General features: G+C 36.4%; 1 protein-coding gene across 1 annotated transcript; it reads right to left on the minus strand.

Moving 5' to 3' along the window:
* Positions 1-1,642: 1,642 nt before the first annotated feature.
* Positions 1,643-18,152, minus strand: LOC126818517 (QRFP-like peptide receptor). The gene is made up of 3 exons (XM_050545983.1): positions 17,942-18,152; positions 5,519-5,939; positions 1,643-4,408 (listed from the first exon to the last, which is right to left on the minus strand). The coding sequence occupies exons 1-3, from the start codon at positions 17,954-17,956 to the stop codon at positions 3,729-3,731; spliced, it is 1,116 nt and encodes a 371-aa protein (XP_050401940.1). The 5' UTR covers positions 17,957-18,152; the 3' UTR covers positions 1,643-3,728.
* Between the last annotated feature and the right edge of the window lie 1,577 nt (positions 18,153-19,729).

Consider the following 19,729-nt stretch of genomic DNA (forward strand, 5'->3'; position numbering starts at 1 on the left):
TGGGTCAAATTCTGATAGAAATCACCTTCATACCGAGGTCCCAGAGAATCTGTCCCGAATTTTACCCCACTAAATTGAAGTAAATAACCAGAAAATACCTCATGACGGCCATCTTAAATTTATTAATATCCTGATGCCAGGATTGCAACATCCGGATTCTGAAACTACACATATTGAAGATATATAATACACCAAAAACCTATATTTCAATAAATAACACACCTCTTTATGGAACTTTATACGTTTCCTGCCAAAATAAGCCTCCGTTTTGAATTTGACCCCCTAGCGGAATTATCCATCACATAAATAATAACGGAAATAATAATGTTACAAACCATAATGTATCAGGTAAAGAATTGCCCTTTTTGTTTTACTCGCTTCGCCCAGTAAGACTTTCCTTTGCACTCCTACCCTTTTTCAAAATTATGCATCCGCTCCTGGTATCTTACACAACACAGTACCGACACAAGATATATTCTGCATTTGGGCTTTAAATCCAAATCCTAAGGAGTACTGACGTGTTTTGGTATATCACGTCACGTCAGGCCTTGTCACGTCAACATTCAAGTTACACCATGAATTATTGTGTATAGTAGGGGGATCACGTGGCTAAGTGGGTAAGACGCTGGCTCGCTAGCCAGGAGGTCACGTGATCGATCCCTGCTTTGGTCGAGAAAGTTCATCCAGATTTTCCGGCGTGGTTCCCCCTTTTCAGTGATGCAGGACAGAGAGCCTGACCAGGACAGCTGTCTAGTCCTTCGGATGAGACGATAAACCGATGTCCCGTGTATACATTGGAATGCACGTAAAAGATCCCTTGGCAGTTGGAATTCGATATAAGAGAAGGCGATAGTGCCGCTGCCCGGGCAAAATTTCCCTCATAGCACACTGTATGGCGTATGCCCGTCTTCATTAGCCCAGTATAGGAACAGAATAGTAGGACGTTAAACCCCATTTCATTTCATATTCATTTCATTGTGTATAGTAACATCCAATACCTATTAAAGTGGAAAAACCTGTCATTTTGAACTCTTAATAAAACCGTAAGTTATACTTTATATTAATTGCTAGTAGACATGAAGGCATCGGCGTGTATATTATTCCTACCAAGTTTCAACTTGATACTTCAAATAGTGACGGAGGCATGCCATCTTCAATGTCGAAAATACGGTGAAGAAAACTTTCTCAAATCTTTGATGCTAATATTAATCGAGCGACCTTCCGAATTTCGAAAAACCGTCAGTCAGAGCACATATGGGATTTGTCCAAAGAATCCATAAATGAAAACCCACAGAAGATCCGTTGAGAAATAAACGAGATATGGGCAATCTGAGATTACTTTTTGTGCCATCCGTAAAACACTGCCTGTTGTTTGTCAACGTTTTCTAAGCAAAATTTTACTATAGAAAAGTTCGGTTTGGTGCCCCCCCCCCCCCACACTGAGCCCCCAGACTAAATAGCCTTCGAGAGACGTTATATATATTTAAAGCACGGTTTTCACAGGTTTGACAACACATACTGTAGGCCGAAGTGTTATACCTGTTACATTAAGCACCATTTGGAGCCGTGACATGGGATCAACAGCATCGACTGTGTTACATTAAACACCATCACGAAATATCACAAGGGATATGTAGCAAAGCTTTATTTCCACAAGTTATAGGACACACGAGTATATATAAACATTTTTAACAAAAGAGAGACTTATTCCCACATTACATATAACATAGCAAATTATATAATTTCATGAACTGTATAACACAAATTCTTCAAACACATACCAGACTAACAGACATAACCAATCTTAAAACAGTCCACGGGGCTTACATAGAAATGAAATATGGAAATGCAACAATTTATACTGCTCAATAACTCTACAGAAGAATAATTTAAATAACTTGGCATCATGAGCAATATTAAGCTTTCGTAAGGCACTGTTAACAAGCGAGAGACAATATTCTATCATTGCATGCATGAAACCTATCCTACAGCAGCTCTTTGCCAAATGTTCCATGCGAGAGCCTGATATCCACTAAAACAATTTTGAAATAAAAATGCACATTTTGATTTTTATATATCTTACAAAATAAGTAATAGTGTTTGGTCTTGGATTATGTTCATGCATGTAACAAAGAAATTAACTTTAAACAATAACAAATTATTAAAAAAAAACAATTTAAATATTGTGAAACCGTCTATTGGCTTTATTCAACAACACACTATATATTCCCACAAATATCAAAAATTATAGGCATATTTTAGGACGTTTCACTTTCACTTAGGTCACGACATTGTTCATATTTGATTGGAATTCTCGAATCTAAAGAATATCAAGAGCAGGACAGGAGATTATTCTACGTGAGATAACAGCAGGGTGGTCGAAAGTTTTACCTATCAAACGCTTAGGATCTACATGTTGGACAAAGAAAATTGGTTTCCATCAATGTAAACATTTCGATTATGACTGTGGATATAAAGTTGGCTAGATAACAATTCCATGTAAAATTCATCAAAAAATAAAAAGAAATTGTATTTCAATCTTAATTAGTTTTCACTGTCCCAAACAACCCTTTAAAGTGGCACTATTACAAAAATAGCCAAACGAATGGTATACTATTGATTTATACAATTTATAAAATAAAGTAGCGAAAAATATTATCACTTTATAAATAAATCGACTGGTATTACTACTTCGTTTAAGTATATAATATTATTAGCGCATAATTATTTCAACTTGGACAGAAACTGTACACGGCAAAACCCATGTTAATCAATCCCTTGGTTAGTAGCATTTAGTAACATAATCAATTACTATCGTGCGATAACCTAATCTATGTACTAGAATTAATATAATTATCACCGGTTACAATACAGACAATATAATATATTACATATTTACACTAATGTTATATTATTTTCAAATACATTATTCAACTTTTTACAATAATTTAATCTCAAATCATAATTTGGTAGAGTTATATCACAAATCTCAAAAATAAAACAAACGTCCAATCTAGTAACGACAGCAAATGGACTACACATCTGTAAATTCCAACAATTGAAAGTTGTATCAGGTGTATATTAAAGGGCACACATACCCTATCTCGAGTAGTAATACCTTGACATAATTTTCATCATAACGATCTCAATAAAACATAGGAAACTGTCGTTTCTAAACAAATCATTTGGGCCACAGAATATGTTACTAAGCCTCATACCCTGGATCATATAAATATTAAACTAGGCCACAGAGCGCAAAGATGTCCCTCAAGTCGCATTATTTTTCTTTATATAAGATAAGAAAATATTATCTTCTCATTATTATTAGATCATACTCAAACATAAAATAAAACATACAAAAAATAAAATTGGATGAACATAACGATTGTTTGTATCTTTAGAAAACATGAACCGTAACGGGGATACCACCAGATCAGTATATACAGCTGATAAGAAACCTTCGAAGTGATACTTTAAAAGATATAACAAAACATTATATTTTACATTTTTAGAGGCAGAAAGGAATTGAATGCCCACTTTGTCAATACACTATCATATGTACATACCCATAGTTAAAACATATATGGACCAAGTATAGACTCAATAATTTGATAATCAGCTTTTGTGAGAATTCTGTTAGAATAAATTTTCTAAAGGAACTCATTAAATTGATTCCTGCTTTAATTATGTTACATTAGTTGACCAATTAAGAGGAATTTTACAACTGTTTACACAAATTCTGGCCCAGGATTGGACATAAACGCATTACTGTTTCTGATATATTTCATTAGGCCCCTTACTCGATCACGGAACCTGCGATTCAGGGACCAGTACATGACAGGATTAATAGCACTATGGGCGTGGCCTAGCCACAGCGAGAAGGGCAGCATGGAGAGAGAACCACTTCTTTGCGTAAGGTCAATAGACAATGATAAAATGTTATATGGCAACCAACAAATCATAAAAATAATTACAAGAAGAATGAGCATTTTTGCAGCCTTCTTTCGGGAAAAAAGTCTCTCTGTGGAACTGTCGGAAGTGTCACGAATCAACTCCTTGGTACAAAGAGCACGCCCCACATGACCGTAGCAGACGGCTAACGTAAAACTTGGTATGACGTAGATCACAAAAAGGAGAAAAATACTGAAAGCCTGTCGGTCGTAATCTTGTGGCCAGTTTTCGATACAGAATTTCATTGGTGCCATATTTGGGATAGACAAAGTGTCAATTTGGCGGATGTACATGATTGGACCCATTAAAATACTGGATACCAACCAGGTGCCGAAGATAATCCCAACTGCTTGAGCCGGAGAGGTCACCCAGTGGTTTCTAGTCGGATGTTGAATGGAGATGTAACGGTCGATGCTCATGGCAGTTAGTGTAAAAATACTGGAGGCTACAGCTACACCTGTAATAGAGATATATACAAAACTTTAATATAGATACATTTCTTGAATTAAGGAGGACTAATATATTTCCATTGCTTGTACTGCCACCATTTATTAATACAACTAGAGTCAACTACCCTTTAATTGGATCGGATTCTAACAATGGTGATGTTCGAATAACATATATACGAAGCGACAAGTAATCAGTACAGAAAATCCGCTTGTTCTAATTTTACCGAGATTAGAATGTAAATAGAGAAGTCATAAAACCACATGACAGGCTTGGGGACATTATTTTAATGGGAAATAAAGTTCGCATAAGCCGCAGAATAAATCTATCGACCCATGTCTCTTTTGCAGTAATGATCTTTTCACTGTCCTTAGCACTACAATAATAATTATTTGTGGATTTACTATTTCTGCTGTATTATTGATCTTTTACGCGTTTTTTTTTGTTTTAAATGTCCCAAAAGCAGATAGTAGTCGTAGAATAATCAGGTTTAAAAATATTTTAAGATTGTATTTATGATACGTATAATTTGGCTATTTATAAGGAACATAAATTGCAATTGAGTAAAATAAATAGTTAAAAGTGCAATTTTTGTATGACATAGGACGTCGAAACATTTATGGCAATTTGGGCATATGCCCCTAACGATTTGCATAGATTGTGGATATATTTTACAGATCCTTGATAACAAAACGCCAGCACTAAAATAATAGCATGGTTTAATTAGTAAAAACACAACACAATTTATATGTAAAACAATCACTGGTTTATAGTACTTGAAAACGTCGTGCTATATGTGTATAAACCAGTGATTGTTTTCTATATGAATTGTGTTGTGTTTTTTAATGTTCGCAACCGCTAAATACGACTCAATCGCTAAGGTTTAGGATTAGGTTTAATCGGTGCAGGTATCCGCTTGTCATTGGTGCAGACAGAGGTCCCGGCAATGGAAGACAGTCGTTTTAGTGGTATGAACACCCAAGATCCTGGGTATACCACTGGCAGAACGTTAATATCCCGTGGCAGTTGGAAATGGAAACAAGAGAAGGTCGTAGCAACACGCCTAACATCATAATATAATTCATGACATTTTAAAACTCCACATTATGCTTTACTTTACCTGGTAGAAAAGCTGTAAACTTGCACAGGAACTCTCCATAGACCCACATTCTATACACAATTGTTCCAACCGTAATAGGCATACAAAATAGTGTAATGCACAGATCTGATACAGCCAGATTTATCAGGTAAAAATTTTTGGTTTTCCTAACGGGTGTATCTGCGAACACTGTCAAGATGATCAATATATTTCCCACAAGGGCAACAATAAACGTAGGAATGTACAACGTCAACAGAATAACAGTCGTATAATTACTAAACGTGTAAAAACTGGCCTCAAATTCCCTTAAGATGTCGTCTGCTCCAGAAAAATTGTACGATGGTTGAAGTAAATACGTGAAATTGTTGTTGTGCAGCCAAGTTTTGTAGGACACATACTCCGCGAACTGATCCATGTTTGGGTTAAAATCCTCTGGAATGACCTGAAATATATTAGAATAATATTTCATGTGAATGCCATAGACATTTATATTGCAACATATAAACAAGCGTCATATACTACACGTACTATACATACCAATATAGAATTCGTTAAAAATAACGCCTGGAATAAATCAATATTCGCACATCCTCACGGCGTCATATACACATCGTGCTCGATAGGTCGTTGCTGGGAAGTGGATAATCATGTCTTTAAAATTCAAGTTGAAGCATTTCCAGTATCAGCATTAACACGTATATATAATTAAAAATTAAAAATGTTCCCAGTTTTAGTGACAGAACTTCGTATTTCATTACCATATAATCGACATTATTAGTTTGTCACTCCTAAAACCCCCATCACACCAAACCAGTTCTCATTGCGTCCTGGAAAATATTGCCAAACGGGCTCAAACTGTGTGAGAACGGAATTGTCGTACTTCGATCCTACTATGGACGTGTTACAATGTTGCGTGACCGAGCATCAATTAGCAATTGTAGGAAAAGTTGCCCAACACCCCCTCTATGAGCTCAGGAGCACCATCACCAGACTTCTTCTTCCTCAGCTTGGTGTTTTGTGATCTCAAGCTGGTAAACTAATGTTCAGCTCCTCGGTGTTAACACCCATAACCTCTGCTTGCTTCAAGTTATGTGTTAAAGAGGACTTCATTGGCCTTGAGCCATTCCACCATGACTTCTTGCTCAGGCGTGAGATGGGTGTGAGTCTTTTCTTCGGGAACTTTTACTGCTGATTCATGTGCTGAGGCAGAGTGTGGAGATCTAAAGGGTCCAGGAACAGGTGCAGCAATTTGGGTCTGGTCTGGTTGGCCTTAGGAGGAGCTGGAGCTTGGGGATCTTCGGGCATGACCAGTGGCTGCTTTCCCACGGGGAGTCCTCCTGGTAGTTCTCTTTAGAGGTATGATGAAATACAGGAGGCTACTGTAGTGCTATATTTGAATGTCTTGATCTGCACAGCTTGAAGCCTTGGACGGGAATGATGAATGGCAATATTATTTTTAGTGTTTAACGTCCGCTTCCACCGAAGGTGATACCGCAGACAAGTCTTATTTTTCATTTTTATTATCTTAGCGCATGCATAGGGGTCTTTCCTGTGGGTACCCGGAGTAAACCCACGAGGTTGAGAAGGCGCCCCTATCTCCAAGCCACATACGTCCACACCGGGATCGAAACCACAACCACAAGCCAGCGATGACCGGACAGCTAGAGGATGAAGCGCGACACTCTAGACCAATAGGCCATCCCAACTAGGCAAGAACGCGCTGGGTTTTTATAGCCCTCAACCCAGGACGGGATTGCACACGCAATGGGAACGAGATGAGAAGGGGGTTAATCTATATCGTGTTAGAAACTAGTTAGAACCAGTTGTGGACGTATTGGGAATGAGCTAGAACTAGTTACGAACAGGTTTAAACTGACTACGGACGTCTTTGGGCTGCTTTGAATTGTCAGATTTACCCGATCTGAACTTGATATGAACTGACTGTGGACGGGGTACAGACGAGATGGACGTATTGTTTACAGTTTATGAATGAACTAGGATCGTATTATAGATATTAGTTACACATTCTACCCCGTTTTTGAGAACTCGTTTGAATAAATTGGTAGCTGTTTTTCCAGAAGTTTGTGTTATTGTTTATTGCTCTATGCAGTTACTAAAGGCCTCTAAAAGATTATTGTTGATCTCGTTTGCTGTGATGGGGTCTAAAGTTCATTCAGCAGACGACTGTCGAGAGGGTCTGTTGCATCTTTTAGATTACGACTCATTTGTACCCAATACATAGGTGTTTGGGCGCGAAAGGGAGGGGCGATTTAAGCATTAACATCCTGGCGCTGGTCAATCTGATTAAAACACAGATCCTATTTCGTTTCGTTTTTATAGTTCAAAATTTCGTTTTACTTGTCTTTACCACTCGGCAAACCTCAACAGATTCCAGTACCCTTCATCTAGCCTCGGCTGTACGACGAAATCCGCCATTGGAAGTACTTTCAAGTCCCCGGATTACCAACGGCGTTGCCCATGACGATGCCTTTGAATAATGTTTTATCATACAAATATTTCAAAGTCTGAAGCTGTTTTTCTTTCATGTTTATCCGATTTTCTTCAAACAAGGACAACTTTTCACCGAAAATTCTACACACGCTTCGAACGTCGCTATTTTGATAACTTCTTTTTAAAAGCGGCAAGTTTTCCTAATAAGTAAGACGGTGCCGCATCGCACAGAGCCTCGTTTAACATGGTGACTAGGCTACTGTGCCGCCTACTGAGCCCAAAAGTTGAAGACTGGGCGGCAACATACATACGTTTTGAAAATCGCTGACAAGGTTTTTTCCATGTGCCAATACTATATCATGGTGCGTAGGTTTACAAAATCGTCTTTCTGATTGTTTTATGAGTATATTTCTTTCTGCGGGTCAGCCGCAGCAGTGTTTTGATCTCGATTTTACAGGGTATTAATCAATCCATGGTTTAACAAGATGCCAAAACTAATAGTGTATCAAATCTCCGAAACTATTTTTTAAGTGCTCAGAAATCGAGTCTAAGGGAGTCAATTTTCAAAATGTTCTGGGGGGGGGGGGGGCTGCGGTGCTCGCGGGTCGGGCGTCGCCGTCGCAATTGTATAGGCGTAGGTACAAATCACTTACCGTCATACAGCCGAGACTAGATGTAGAGTAACGGAATCTGCCGAGGTTTGTCAAGTGTTGTCTTTACTACACTAGGATCTGGAAGAGTTGTTATCATTGACGTGTTCTGAATGGTGTGAGGGATTAGCCAATGAAACGGCCTGTTACGACGAGCTTTAGGTGTGTTTTGTACGGAACTGTGGGTAATCCACTAGTAACATCAATACTGATTGGTTAATCAAATGTCTGACGTCATAGGGTGAAAAGCCGCTCGTATGACCTCTGACGCAACCTATCGCTACAACCGGTCAGATTTTTATGTAGTGTAGGCCATCGAAAGTATAAAAAAAACGAAACGAAATATAGATCTCTATTTTAATCAGATTGCACGTTGGTAGGATTTATTTTTACGTTCATTTTGGGCGAAACCTTATATCATTAGGTGCCAATTACTTTTATTACCTAATACTTACATGTCCGTGTTTTAGTGTGTGATGTGTCTTGTCCGTAGGTTTGTATTCTAGGGTTCGATTTTTATGTAGTGTAGGCCATCGAAAGCATAAAAAAACGAAACGAAATATAGATCTGTATTTTAATCAGACTGCACGTTGGTGGATTTTTACGTACCTTATATCATTAGGTGCCAATTACTTTTATTACCTAATATTTACATGTCCGTGTTTTGGTGTATGTGTGTGATGTGTCTTGTCCGTGGGTTTGTATTCTAGGGTTCGAGTTGATTGTTATGCGGTTCTTCTGCACTTAAGATTATACAGCAATGTAAACTCTTAAAACGCTAGATATTTTAAATGGATTTAGTACCAATCTTTCTACAAGGCGTATTTAAACGGACATCTTACTTCATAAATAATTATAGAGAGTGGTGAACTATTAGATGCGGAACAGTTAGCAATTTGAATATCCAGAAAAGAATCATTAATAAAAATAACGGCTATAGCTCTGCCTGTTGTAATACATTTTTAAGACTATATGCATATACAACAAAATATCATAATTATATCAATTACTAATTATACGTCCACAGTAAAATGTGGACGTAAAGAAATCCTCTCAATCTGTAAAGTATTGAAATTTTGTGAAAGAAAAGCCGAAAATGGCAGCCAAGTGACTAACGGGATATTCTTTAACAATGACCGTAAGCGGACACCCATGCAAATTTTAGTGCTTGTATTCAGATTTAAAAGACTTTTTAACACTTAGATGCCCCACTTCTGGCAATTCGATGTTGGTATTTTTTTGAAAATATTCCACACCGAATTAACCTAATAAATTCTGTGAAATGTATCTTGGATGTTTCCTTTTTTAAGTCCAATTAGAACCCATGTTCCTAATAATAACTGCTATTCACTGTGACACTAAAATAAGGAAGATATCAGTTGGTTGTTTTCGTCCTAACATTTAAATATTTGCATCTTAAAGTATTATTCCAGGAAGTTTAATTGTTCTTTAATCTTTAAAATGCACTTGTTTGAACGTGTGGGAGTAAGCAATTGGTGCCATCCGATATTGCTATATAATCTGTTAGAAAATTATAGGACCCCCATGCCGAGCTCAATTTGCCAAGAAAGAGTTCTCTGTGTACCATCCCTCTGTATCACTTCATACCTTACTAACAAATACACCAACCTGTTAACCCCAACGCTGCAAATTTGAACCAAGTCTTAGTGTTGACATACCTATATATGGCATTATGGCTAGTGCAAAAGTGGCATATAGTGAATTTGTAAACCTATTGCTATAAATAGTCTGCAGACAATTCCACAGAGATTATCGGAGCTTTGGCATTTAAATTCAGAATAAACCCATTAAAAAAACTAATGACAATTTCAAATGGAAATAATGTATTTATTCATGGATTATGTCAATACCTGTGAAACACATCAATCTGAATATTCTATACCTTTGGGAAATAAACATGGCTGACTTAAAATTTATTCTTCTATATATTTGTATTTGATTGCATGTATAACACCTTTTTTTTCTGTTAAAAATATAATGGAATGCTTTTATTGTTCTTCTGTGAAACATCTAGGTGAAAATGCGAAACAACGATGTATACATATTAGCAGTCTAAAGCTAAGGTTGAATTTTAGAACCATGAACAAAAAGTTGACTGGAGCAGAAAAGGGTGTAATTATAAGAGTACGTATAGAGATCACAATTTTCATCTGATTTTGATGAAACGTGAAATACATGTTTATAAGTTATAACCCAAATATCTTGGTTCCTGTCGATATTCGCGCATATCGGATCGTAACTTCTTGAATTATGGCCACAATTTTGATCCGATTTTGATGAAACTTGAAATACGTGTTTATAACCCAAAGATCTTGGTTCCTGTCGATATTCGCGCATATCGGATTGTAACTTCCCGAATTATGGCCCTTGATTGTACGAAAAATCGCGTTTTTAGATTGCGGTCCCTCTAGAGGTCACAATTTAAAAGCTAATGATGGTTGAGCGCAGATGGACCAAAACTGGCGGGCAAAATGGCCACCTCTCGTACGTAAATATATGCTATATCAAGGTTGTGAACCCTCTAGAGGTCACAATAATTGTGATCCGATTTGCTGAAACTTAAAATACATCTTTATAACCCAACAATCTTGGTTACTGTCGCTATTCGCACATCTCAAATCGTAACTTCCTGAATTATGACCCTTGTTTGTATGAAAAATAGCGTTTTTACCTTGTAATCTCTCTAGAGGTCACAATGTTTATCCGATTTAAAACACCGTTTGAACATATTGCCGTTTCGCCCTTATGATGGTTGAGTTCTAATTTCGTAAAAATCGGACCAAAACTGCCGGACAAAATGGCCGCCCCTCGTATGCAAATATTGTAAATATATGGTATATCAAAGTTGTGGACCCTCTAGAGGACACAATTTTGATCCGACTTTGATATTGGTTCCTCTCGATATCCACGCATATTGTACTAAAAATCACGTTTTTATTTGATTTAAAGAACCGTTCGAATACATCACCGTTACAGCCTAATGATGGTTAAGTTCGAATTTCGTGAAAATCGAACCAAAATTGCCGGTGAAAATGGCCGCCCCTTGTACGCAAATAATGTAATAGTATGTAATACCAAGGTTGTGGACTCTCTAGAAGTCACAATTTTATCCGATTTTGACCAATTTTAAAATATATCTTTATGTCCCAAATATCTCAGAACATTTCGATATTCGTGCATTTCAGACTATAACTTCCTGGATTATGACCGCTGGTTGTACGAAAAATCGGCCTTTTTTAGCTTGTCTCCTAATCCATCTCTTGCAAAATGTGGGCGTATCTTGCCTGGCAACCGCTGGTTTGTTTTATTATTAATCTTTTAAAATTAATTATTTCATGCGTATATGAAAAGTATATCTCAGTGATTTATTTTCTTATTTACAAAAGTGTAAGTACATTTACCATACTAAGATGTTTTAATACGCCTTGGTCGTATTTAAAATCTAAAGACATCTTACACATAGTGACTAGGATCCGTCTTTGATTTCGAGGCAAAATTAGCTGAATAGATAATCAACATGAAAAGATTACTCTGACCTACATGTGTCATTTTAAAAGAATCTCTGGAAATAAGTAATCTTGCAGCATCCGCTGATATATTAAGATGCTCTTTTAATAACCCGCTATTAAACGAGCTTAAATCGAATACTATAATTAAAAGAAAATCACTATGGCAAGTGTTGTATTCAAGTCTTATACCACTAAAGGGCATATTATACTGACTCTTTCAAATGGAAACAGTTCTTGGCATACATTTCTGTCTCTCTTACTTAAACATAGTGATTAAATTAGGTTACAACAAACCTGAATCTGTACAGGAAAGGGGCAGTTCTGAACAGCAAAATATATACAGCCAGGATTTAATTTACCATCCAGTGCTTATGTCATTAACACATTAAACTAGATTTACAAACACAGCTTCAAATTTTTCCAGACACTAGACGACACTGAACTCAAACCAGCTTTAAATTTAAAACTCTATGAAAAGGTTAAAACACTAGAGACCAAACAACTAATGACATTAAATAACAAGTTATTAGATTTTGTCTGGTCTTGTTAGTTTGATTTGTATGTCCTGTAAAACCACAATTAGAGCGGACCTAAGTGTACAAAATAGTGTTGTTTCACGTCGTCCCTAGGAAACACAATAAAATGGGGATTAACGTCGTGCTTTTCTAAGCCAAATGGGCTACTGAGCACGGGGACTTTAACATTGCTGCCAATGGTTGTTGGTACAATCCGAAAGACTAGACGTTTTCCTTGCCAGCCGCCTACCCCAGATCTGCATCACTGACAAGGGAACACGGGCTGTGGAAAATCCACCGCGAATCATGAATTAAGATCGTTGGTATTTACAAATTTGTGTTTGACGTGGTGTATTTATGATAATACGATTAATGATCGGTATGGTTCAGATTACATCAAACGTAATGTACAAATACAACCGTGCCATGTGTCAAGTTTACAAAATATGAGCTGAAAATTAACAGAAATACCATTTGGAATATTATTTTTACAGCAAATTGTAAATTTACTGTCAAATAGTGGCCACATCCGTTATCCACTAGATTTGACCTCACGTCGAATTAGTGTTCGGTCAGTCAGTTTAGTCTATTTTAGAGAAATATGTTATTGAAAATCTGAATGCACCGAACTGGCTAATGAAGAAGGGGTTATGCGATATTGTGTTGTGGGGGAAATTTGGCTTGGACAGTGTCATTCCACCTACTCTTTCCATTTTCTCAATGTTGTTCTATATGCTCGACTGAAAGGTCCCCAAATCTTTCTGTGTTCGACTGGATCGAACATGGGACTACTTAGTCAAGTGGGGACATACACATTCACTTCAGTAATTTTACCTCGGCAAATTACATAATATTGTAAACCTACACTTGAATGGTAAAATTACTTGCAGAAATATTGCCATTTGTAATGAGGTATAATTACATAAACTCTCTCAAATTACACAGCATGGGGTTTTTTTTACAATGTTATTTTACCAATTTATGTAAATTGACTTATGGTAATTTCACATATACTCCATGTACAGACAGGTAAATTTGCCTTGAATGTATAATAGCTAGAGGAAATGTTAAAGTACAGTTATAATGATGGTAACATTTCTGTCGGCTTAAAAATGGTAAAAATAGATAATAATTTTAACAGTGTATAGATTATAACATTTAAAATGACTACAACTGAACTTTAAGAGTTAGTAAAATGGTCTGTAATATACCCTCTTCAATCCTACCTTGGTAACAATAAACGTCTCGCATGAATGTCCAAAAAGTTTCGAATTCCTTCGTGAACAAACCGGAAACGCACCCAGCATTGATTTGAAGATAATACTCGATTCCAAGAACAACCAGAAATTATGACTTTAATTCTAACACTTGATTTAACAGTGTAAAGCTTAACGCGTGTAAACCAAGTATGAGATTTGTGAACTAACAACTTTGGCTAAGACGTTTAATTTCTTGTCGTGTTAAAAAGAAGAGAGTCGGTAATAATTAAGTTTAGAAGATCAAACAACCGAATTAATCTATTTAACCATTCTTTGATATAGCGCTGTCGTCATAGAATACTTACAAGAAATGTCAATGACGTTGTTTACGTCATACATTGTGTAAACAACGAGAAGTTAAGATTTTTATTGTTTTGGCAATCACTACCCTAAGTGTCTAGCCATTACCCGGGATAAAATATTTTTTATTATTTTTCTTAACCAAAAAGAATACTTACAAAGAAACTGAACGCAAAATTTGTTATGCGAAATAATGAATCTCCAGGTCGCATCGATTTTTGATTTGCTCCTTGTTATGTCGGAGAAAGGCCACTTGGGTTTTACTCTCAGAATAGAAAGAAAATGATCTACCTAAGGATAGAGAAAACTACAAATGAGATGACCTATGGTTGCGATGTCACTGTAATGATGATTAATATAAAGAGTGGCGAGATATCAAGAACCATATTCTTTCACTCCAGGAATCTGTTTCCCCCAAAATGCTCGGACAATTACCATCCAGTAAACGAATTAAAACTGTCTAAAAATAAAACATATGTTACCAATCTGCTTTGATCTTTTAAATATTGTCATATAATAATGTGCATATTATAACATCTAAATACTAAATAATATTTTCTAACACGAAGATCAAGTTAGACTCGATTTTATATTCAAATATCCGGTAATTATTTTGGCCTATAAAGGGCGTAATTATGAAAACTCCCATCAAAAACAGCCTAAACATCAGAAGGCATATTTAATCAGTAGTCAAATCAAACTATATCCCCAATAAAACCAACATGGTGGGAAGTGGGATATATTTCGAAATATCAATCAAGTTCGACAAGTCATACAAGATTAAAACCGTTTTGTGAAAGATTGAACAAGATTTCGTAACACGGTGGAATTACTGTCTTGAACAGATTAGATATCTTACTTTTATACAATATGACCGGATGATAAGCACCCTCCACGTTGATAACAATTATGGGAGGATTATAGCAGTGTTATCTAAACCGAACTGCCGAGTGTTCTTTAACGTGCACGTCAACATGGACAAAGGATCTTCAATCCTGCACCGCTGACAAAGAAAAACTAGACTTGAACTTTCTTGACCATCACCGGAATCGAACCCGGGACCCCCTGGCCAGAGTCCACCTTCATACTCACTATGCCAGATTGGCTCACAGAGGCCAACGTGTCTTACGCACTTATAATATTAGCTAATAAAATAAAAGAACAGGAGCAATACATTTGATCTCGTTAACACCAAATGAGAAATAAATTGAAGATTGTAGTCATGACAATGCTTGTGAATGTGTGTGTTTTCAAGTTCCAATTACTATTTGATATTCTGGAAACTAGATATAAATCGCTCATGGGTTTAAATTGAATGCTTTTTTTTCTCCAGAATTGCTCAAATACATCAGCGGACGTTTACGATTTGCCATTGTAAGAGACATGAATTTAATGAAGAATATCAGGTACATTTTATTGCCAGTAAATACGTTCGTTATACTAAAATATCGCAGTTTGCATTGAACATACTATTATATACAATAGTACGGAGAACGGTAATTAGTCCACTAGTATACAATTCTTCAACAATTTTTCTACTAAAGATTTGAGATTCATGGGTATGTATAATGTATGTAGATGAAGGATGAGTTGTGCATAGATTGTATCGAGTATAATCTGTTTTAAAACATTTTTATTTAAATGATATATTTGTATTTTCCAGAGATTATTGTCACTGTAGATCCATAATAAACTAATTAGATACTAGATGTTTTCTTCTGGTTACATCTAGTTAGAAATAAAAGCAAAATCTGTCAGTTTAGTTCCAGAATTCAGAAAATGATGATAAAAAAGACTGTGCATAGTAGCTGTTTCGGAAACATGGTCCATTTAATTTTTTTTTTTTTTTTTTTGGGGGGGGGGGGGGTGTTTCGGGTTGTATTCATTTAGTAAAATGTGCAATGACCCTAATCCTCCAAGATTTGTAACATGTAAAACAATGAGGTCATTTTAAGCATAGTCATGTTGCTCCAATACCGTTTATTCAGAAATACCTTATAGCTATACTATCAGGTTTCAGTACCATTTCTCCAAACGTATCTCATACTATCTGGTTCCAGTTCTGTTTATTCGAAAGATCTAGGGTTTTCGTCCCATCCGAACAACTATACGTTGTCCCTTAGCAGGCCAACGTCTTACTCGCTGTACCACCGCGGCTCCCTTCAGAAAATAGAATATGCTCACTGTTTAAGAATACGGACTTCTCTTACGATAAGTTTACACGGCCTACTTATTTTTTAATAAAATGAAGATAGTAGGCCCGTTTTCCATGTACGCGTTTTCGGGGCGTTTCCTCCGGCGAAAAGCTCGGTCTAATGCAAATGTAATGGGACTGTTTCCATTTAACCCGCGGAAACGCCTGGAAAACGGGCTTTATGTTTCTCTTTGAACAATGTATGTACCCAATAAAACTGAAGAGCAATAGTCGTGATTTTAAAACAGCAACGACAATAAATCATGTTTGGAGATACATTGAACAGCCATCTTACATTAGATCTCTGCCAAGACGAATCAGTGTTCTTTCGGTTTTACTAACCCACATTGACAATGCCGTGGGATTCAATTTCTTTCAATTAAAGGCAATAACCTAAGTGATGGGTTATATAATTCAGTATTATTGGCCGATCGAGCAATCTTTTTTTGTCTTAAGTATTCCTTATCGCGTCATCTTTTTCAGAGACCGCAGCTGGTACTTAATACGCAGTTGAACGCAATAATAGTACTCCACCCAGTTGCTTACACCGGTAATACGTATTGATCGTAGAATATGCTATGGGCAAACATTCGGAAGATTTAGTTTTACTTTCAATTATATGGAAACCCTATAAGCACAATTAGTTCATGGATTAGTTCATTTCAAAAGTTTCATGTGGTTCCAATATCAGCTGCCGGTTTGTCGTACTAACATCAAAGTTGGTGATGTGTCGAAGTCGAAGATAAATTTCTAAGCATGTATACCTGGACTGATTTCTTTTTATGCGCCATACAAGCTCCGTATAAAGCTTTAATTATCAATATGTATTATCCGTAGAAAATTCTATCAAATTGAACGGTTGCATAGAATATCTGCACTTCAACATGGACGATATTTAGAATCGTAATCTATTGTTATAGAAGGCAATTTCATGAAAATGTTGAATCTGACTTTCTTCATTCTTAAAATTTTGGAGAGTCAAGGGAAAATGTTACGTTTCCCCTGGCAATTGCGAATTTACGAATTCCAAGTTCTTCCATTTGAACTAGCACCAGCACCTCGTGCTTCACAAAAATTCAATAACTTGTGATAACTTTCCTGTGCCGTTTAGGGTTTCTGATAGATTCATTCAAATCTCTATTTCCTTATCATAAGAAAACATTTGCAAAACAGAACAAAACTGTCAAAAGATAATTATGTGATGAAGTTATCTATTCCATAAATACCTCTAATTAATTTCGAATTAGCCCGTCGTTGGGTTAGTTGCAGAAAAGGGGATAAAAAAAATATCCTCGAGAATGTTAAAACTTAATTAGATGGTGATTAACTTTCATAAGGATTTCTAAACGCGTTCAAACTGTATTGATTACCGCAATCAATGACACGGAAATAAGATGACAATATAAGAACTAAAGTCTACAGATTGAATATTTAAAAGAAAGTTACTAATCCTATGAGTTATTAAATACTTTCTTTCTGTCGGGCAAAATACATCAATATTTCTAAAAATAGTAAAGTTTTTGAAAACAAAATGAATAATCTTACCTTATGGTTGGCCATCGTTACACAGTGTTAGATATATCATATGTGGACTTAGTTGTAAATAAACAATGCCAAGATTTATTGCCAACTCTGACTACAATAAATGACGGTTTCCTCTTCAATAACAAATATTATATATAGCTCGTCCTCGACCCAAAGCTCTACTCATTAGCGACATCGATCACGTGCGCCTCTTACCTATAACCTTTCTAAAGACAATATTGATAACAGTGCACGCTGCCATCGCGGATACTCTCGCTCGCTCGCTCGCTCGCTCTCATTCTCTTTCTCTCTCTCTCTCTCTTGGCTACGCAAATCTCCCGAGATTTGGGTTCATGATAATATGTCTAGTGCTGCCTTATAATTAGTGTGCGTTTATATATGGAAACTACAACTTTGACACCACCGATGACAAAGTACAGAAACTAGTGGATCGATTTCAGAATAATTACGTGACATGTGTAAATTCAACATAATATACTAACGCCTTAGCTTCAATTTATTTTTTCTATCAGTTTTTTTACCCTTACAGCACAAATAATTCAACATAGTATATTATTTAAACATACATTATGCAAGAGCTAAATCTGTCTATTGCAGGTCTTTCTTTAGGCCTGAAATGTTTTCTAAATTATTAATTAGACATTAACTTATCCAGGCCATAATCAATATATCACAATTTATTTCACTGTCGAAGTCCATTAATATTGACAACAAATCAACCCAAAGCATACAAGTCGTTTTCCTTTTAAAATATTTCAGTTGGATTTCAGATTTCTAAAGAAAATTTATCTCGTGGGTAAATTGCACTCTAATGACACAATCCCGATTTTAACTTTTTAAAATGTCAGAAGGTCGACCCAAGCCATAATATTCTGTCGAATTCAATCTGCAATTATGAATTTGTACAGTTTAAGCTCCGGTGCTTGCAATATTCCCAAGTGGTGCGTTTAATGCTCATTATTTATCTCTTAACAGCGTCACTTACTGTAAACAAAGGTTATTTCAGATAGAGCTACGGTGGCTCAGTAAGTAAGACGTTAGCTCGGTAACTTGGAGGTCCCGTGTTCGATTCCTGCATTGACCGAGAAAGTGCATCGGGATATCGGAGTGGTTCCCTCTTCTCAGTAGTGCAGGACGGAGGGTCTGGCAAGGGACAGCGTATAACCGTTCGGGTGGGACGATAAACCGTCTGCAATGTACACCCTAGAATTTTGTACAGATTATATATGTCCGTGGTAAAGAGGATCCCTGTCGGTTCTGGTTAAGATCTGATACTTTTTCACCAAGAAAAGACACCAAACGTAGCGAAATTTGCTTGTCTCCACATTATAGTATTTATGGATTCTTTTCAATTTTATTTTGAAAGTCAAAACTAATAAAAGGAGGATCCCTATCGATTTTGTCATCGATCAAACATTTTTTCACGTGATACGGCACTCACATTATGAGAATTTCGACTCATTCTGCTGACTACATTCCTTCCTGAATTATTTTCAATTTTATTTTGTAGGACCCCTATCGATTTTGACTTTGATCGGGATACTTTTTCGTTCATGTAAATCAGGGCGCACATTTGTCAAAACGAACCCACCGGTAAAATTCCATGCATTAGATTTTAATTCCATGCAAACATCAGACGATGTTGATTTTTATAAATTGATAAAATAAAGTACTGCTACTTTAATTCATCACTTTAAGGAATAATTGCTCGCGGGTAACAAGTAATGTCCACACTCCTTTTGGGAATGCATAGATATCAGACTGGTTTCGATTTTCCACCAACCACGG

This window comes from Patella vulgata, chromosome 4 (assembly GCF_932274485.2).
Source record: "Patella vulgata chromosome 4, xgPatVulg1.2, whole genome shotgun sequence".
In the NCBI taxonomy this organism is placed as follows: Eukaryota; Metazoa; Mollusca; class Gastropoda; family Patellidae; genus Patella; species Patella vulgata.

Bases quoted from the DNA above. Each gene is read 5' to 3' on its own strand.
- LOC126818517 (XM_050545983.1), bottom strand. The intron at 4,409-5,518 runs GTAAAGTAAAGC...TCTCTATTACAG, and splicing joins GTTTACAGCTTTTCTACCAG to GTGTAGCTGTAGCCTCCAGT.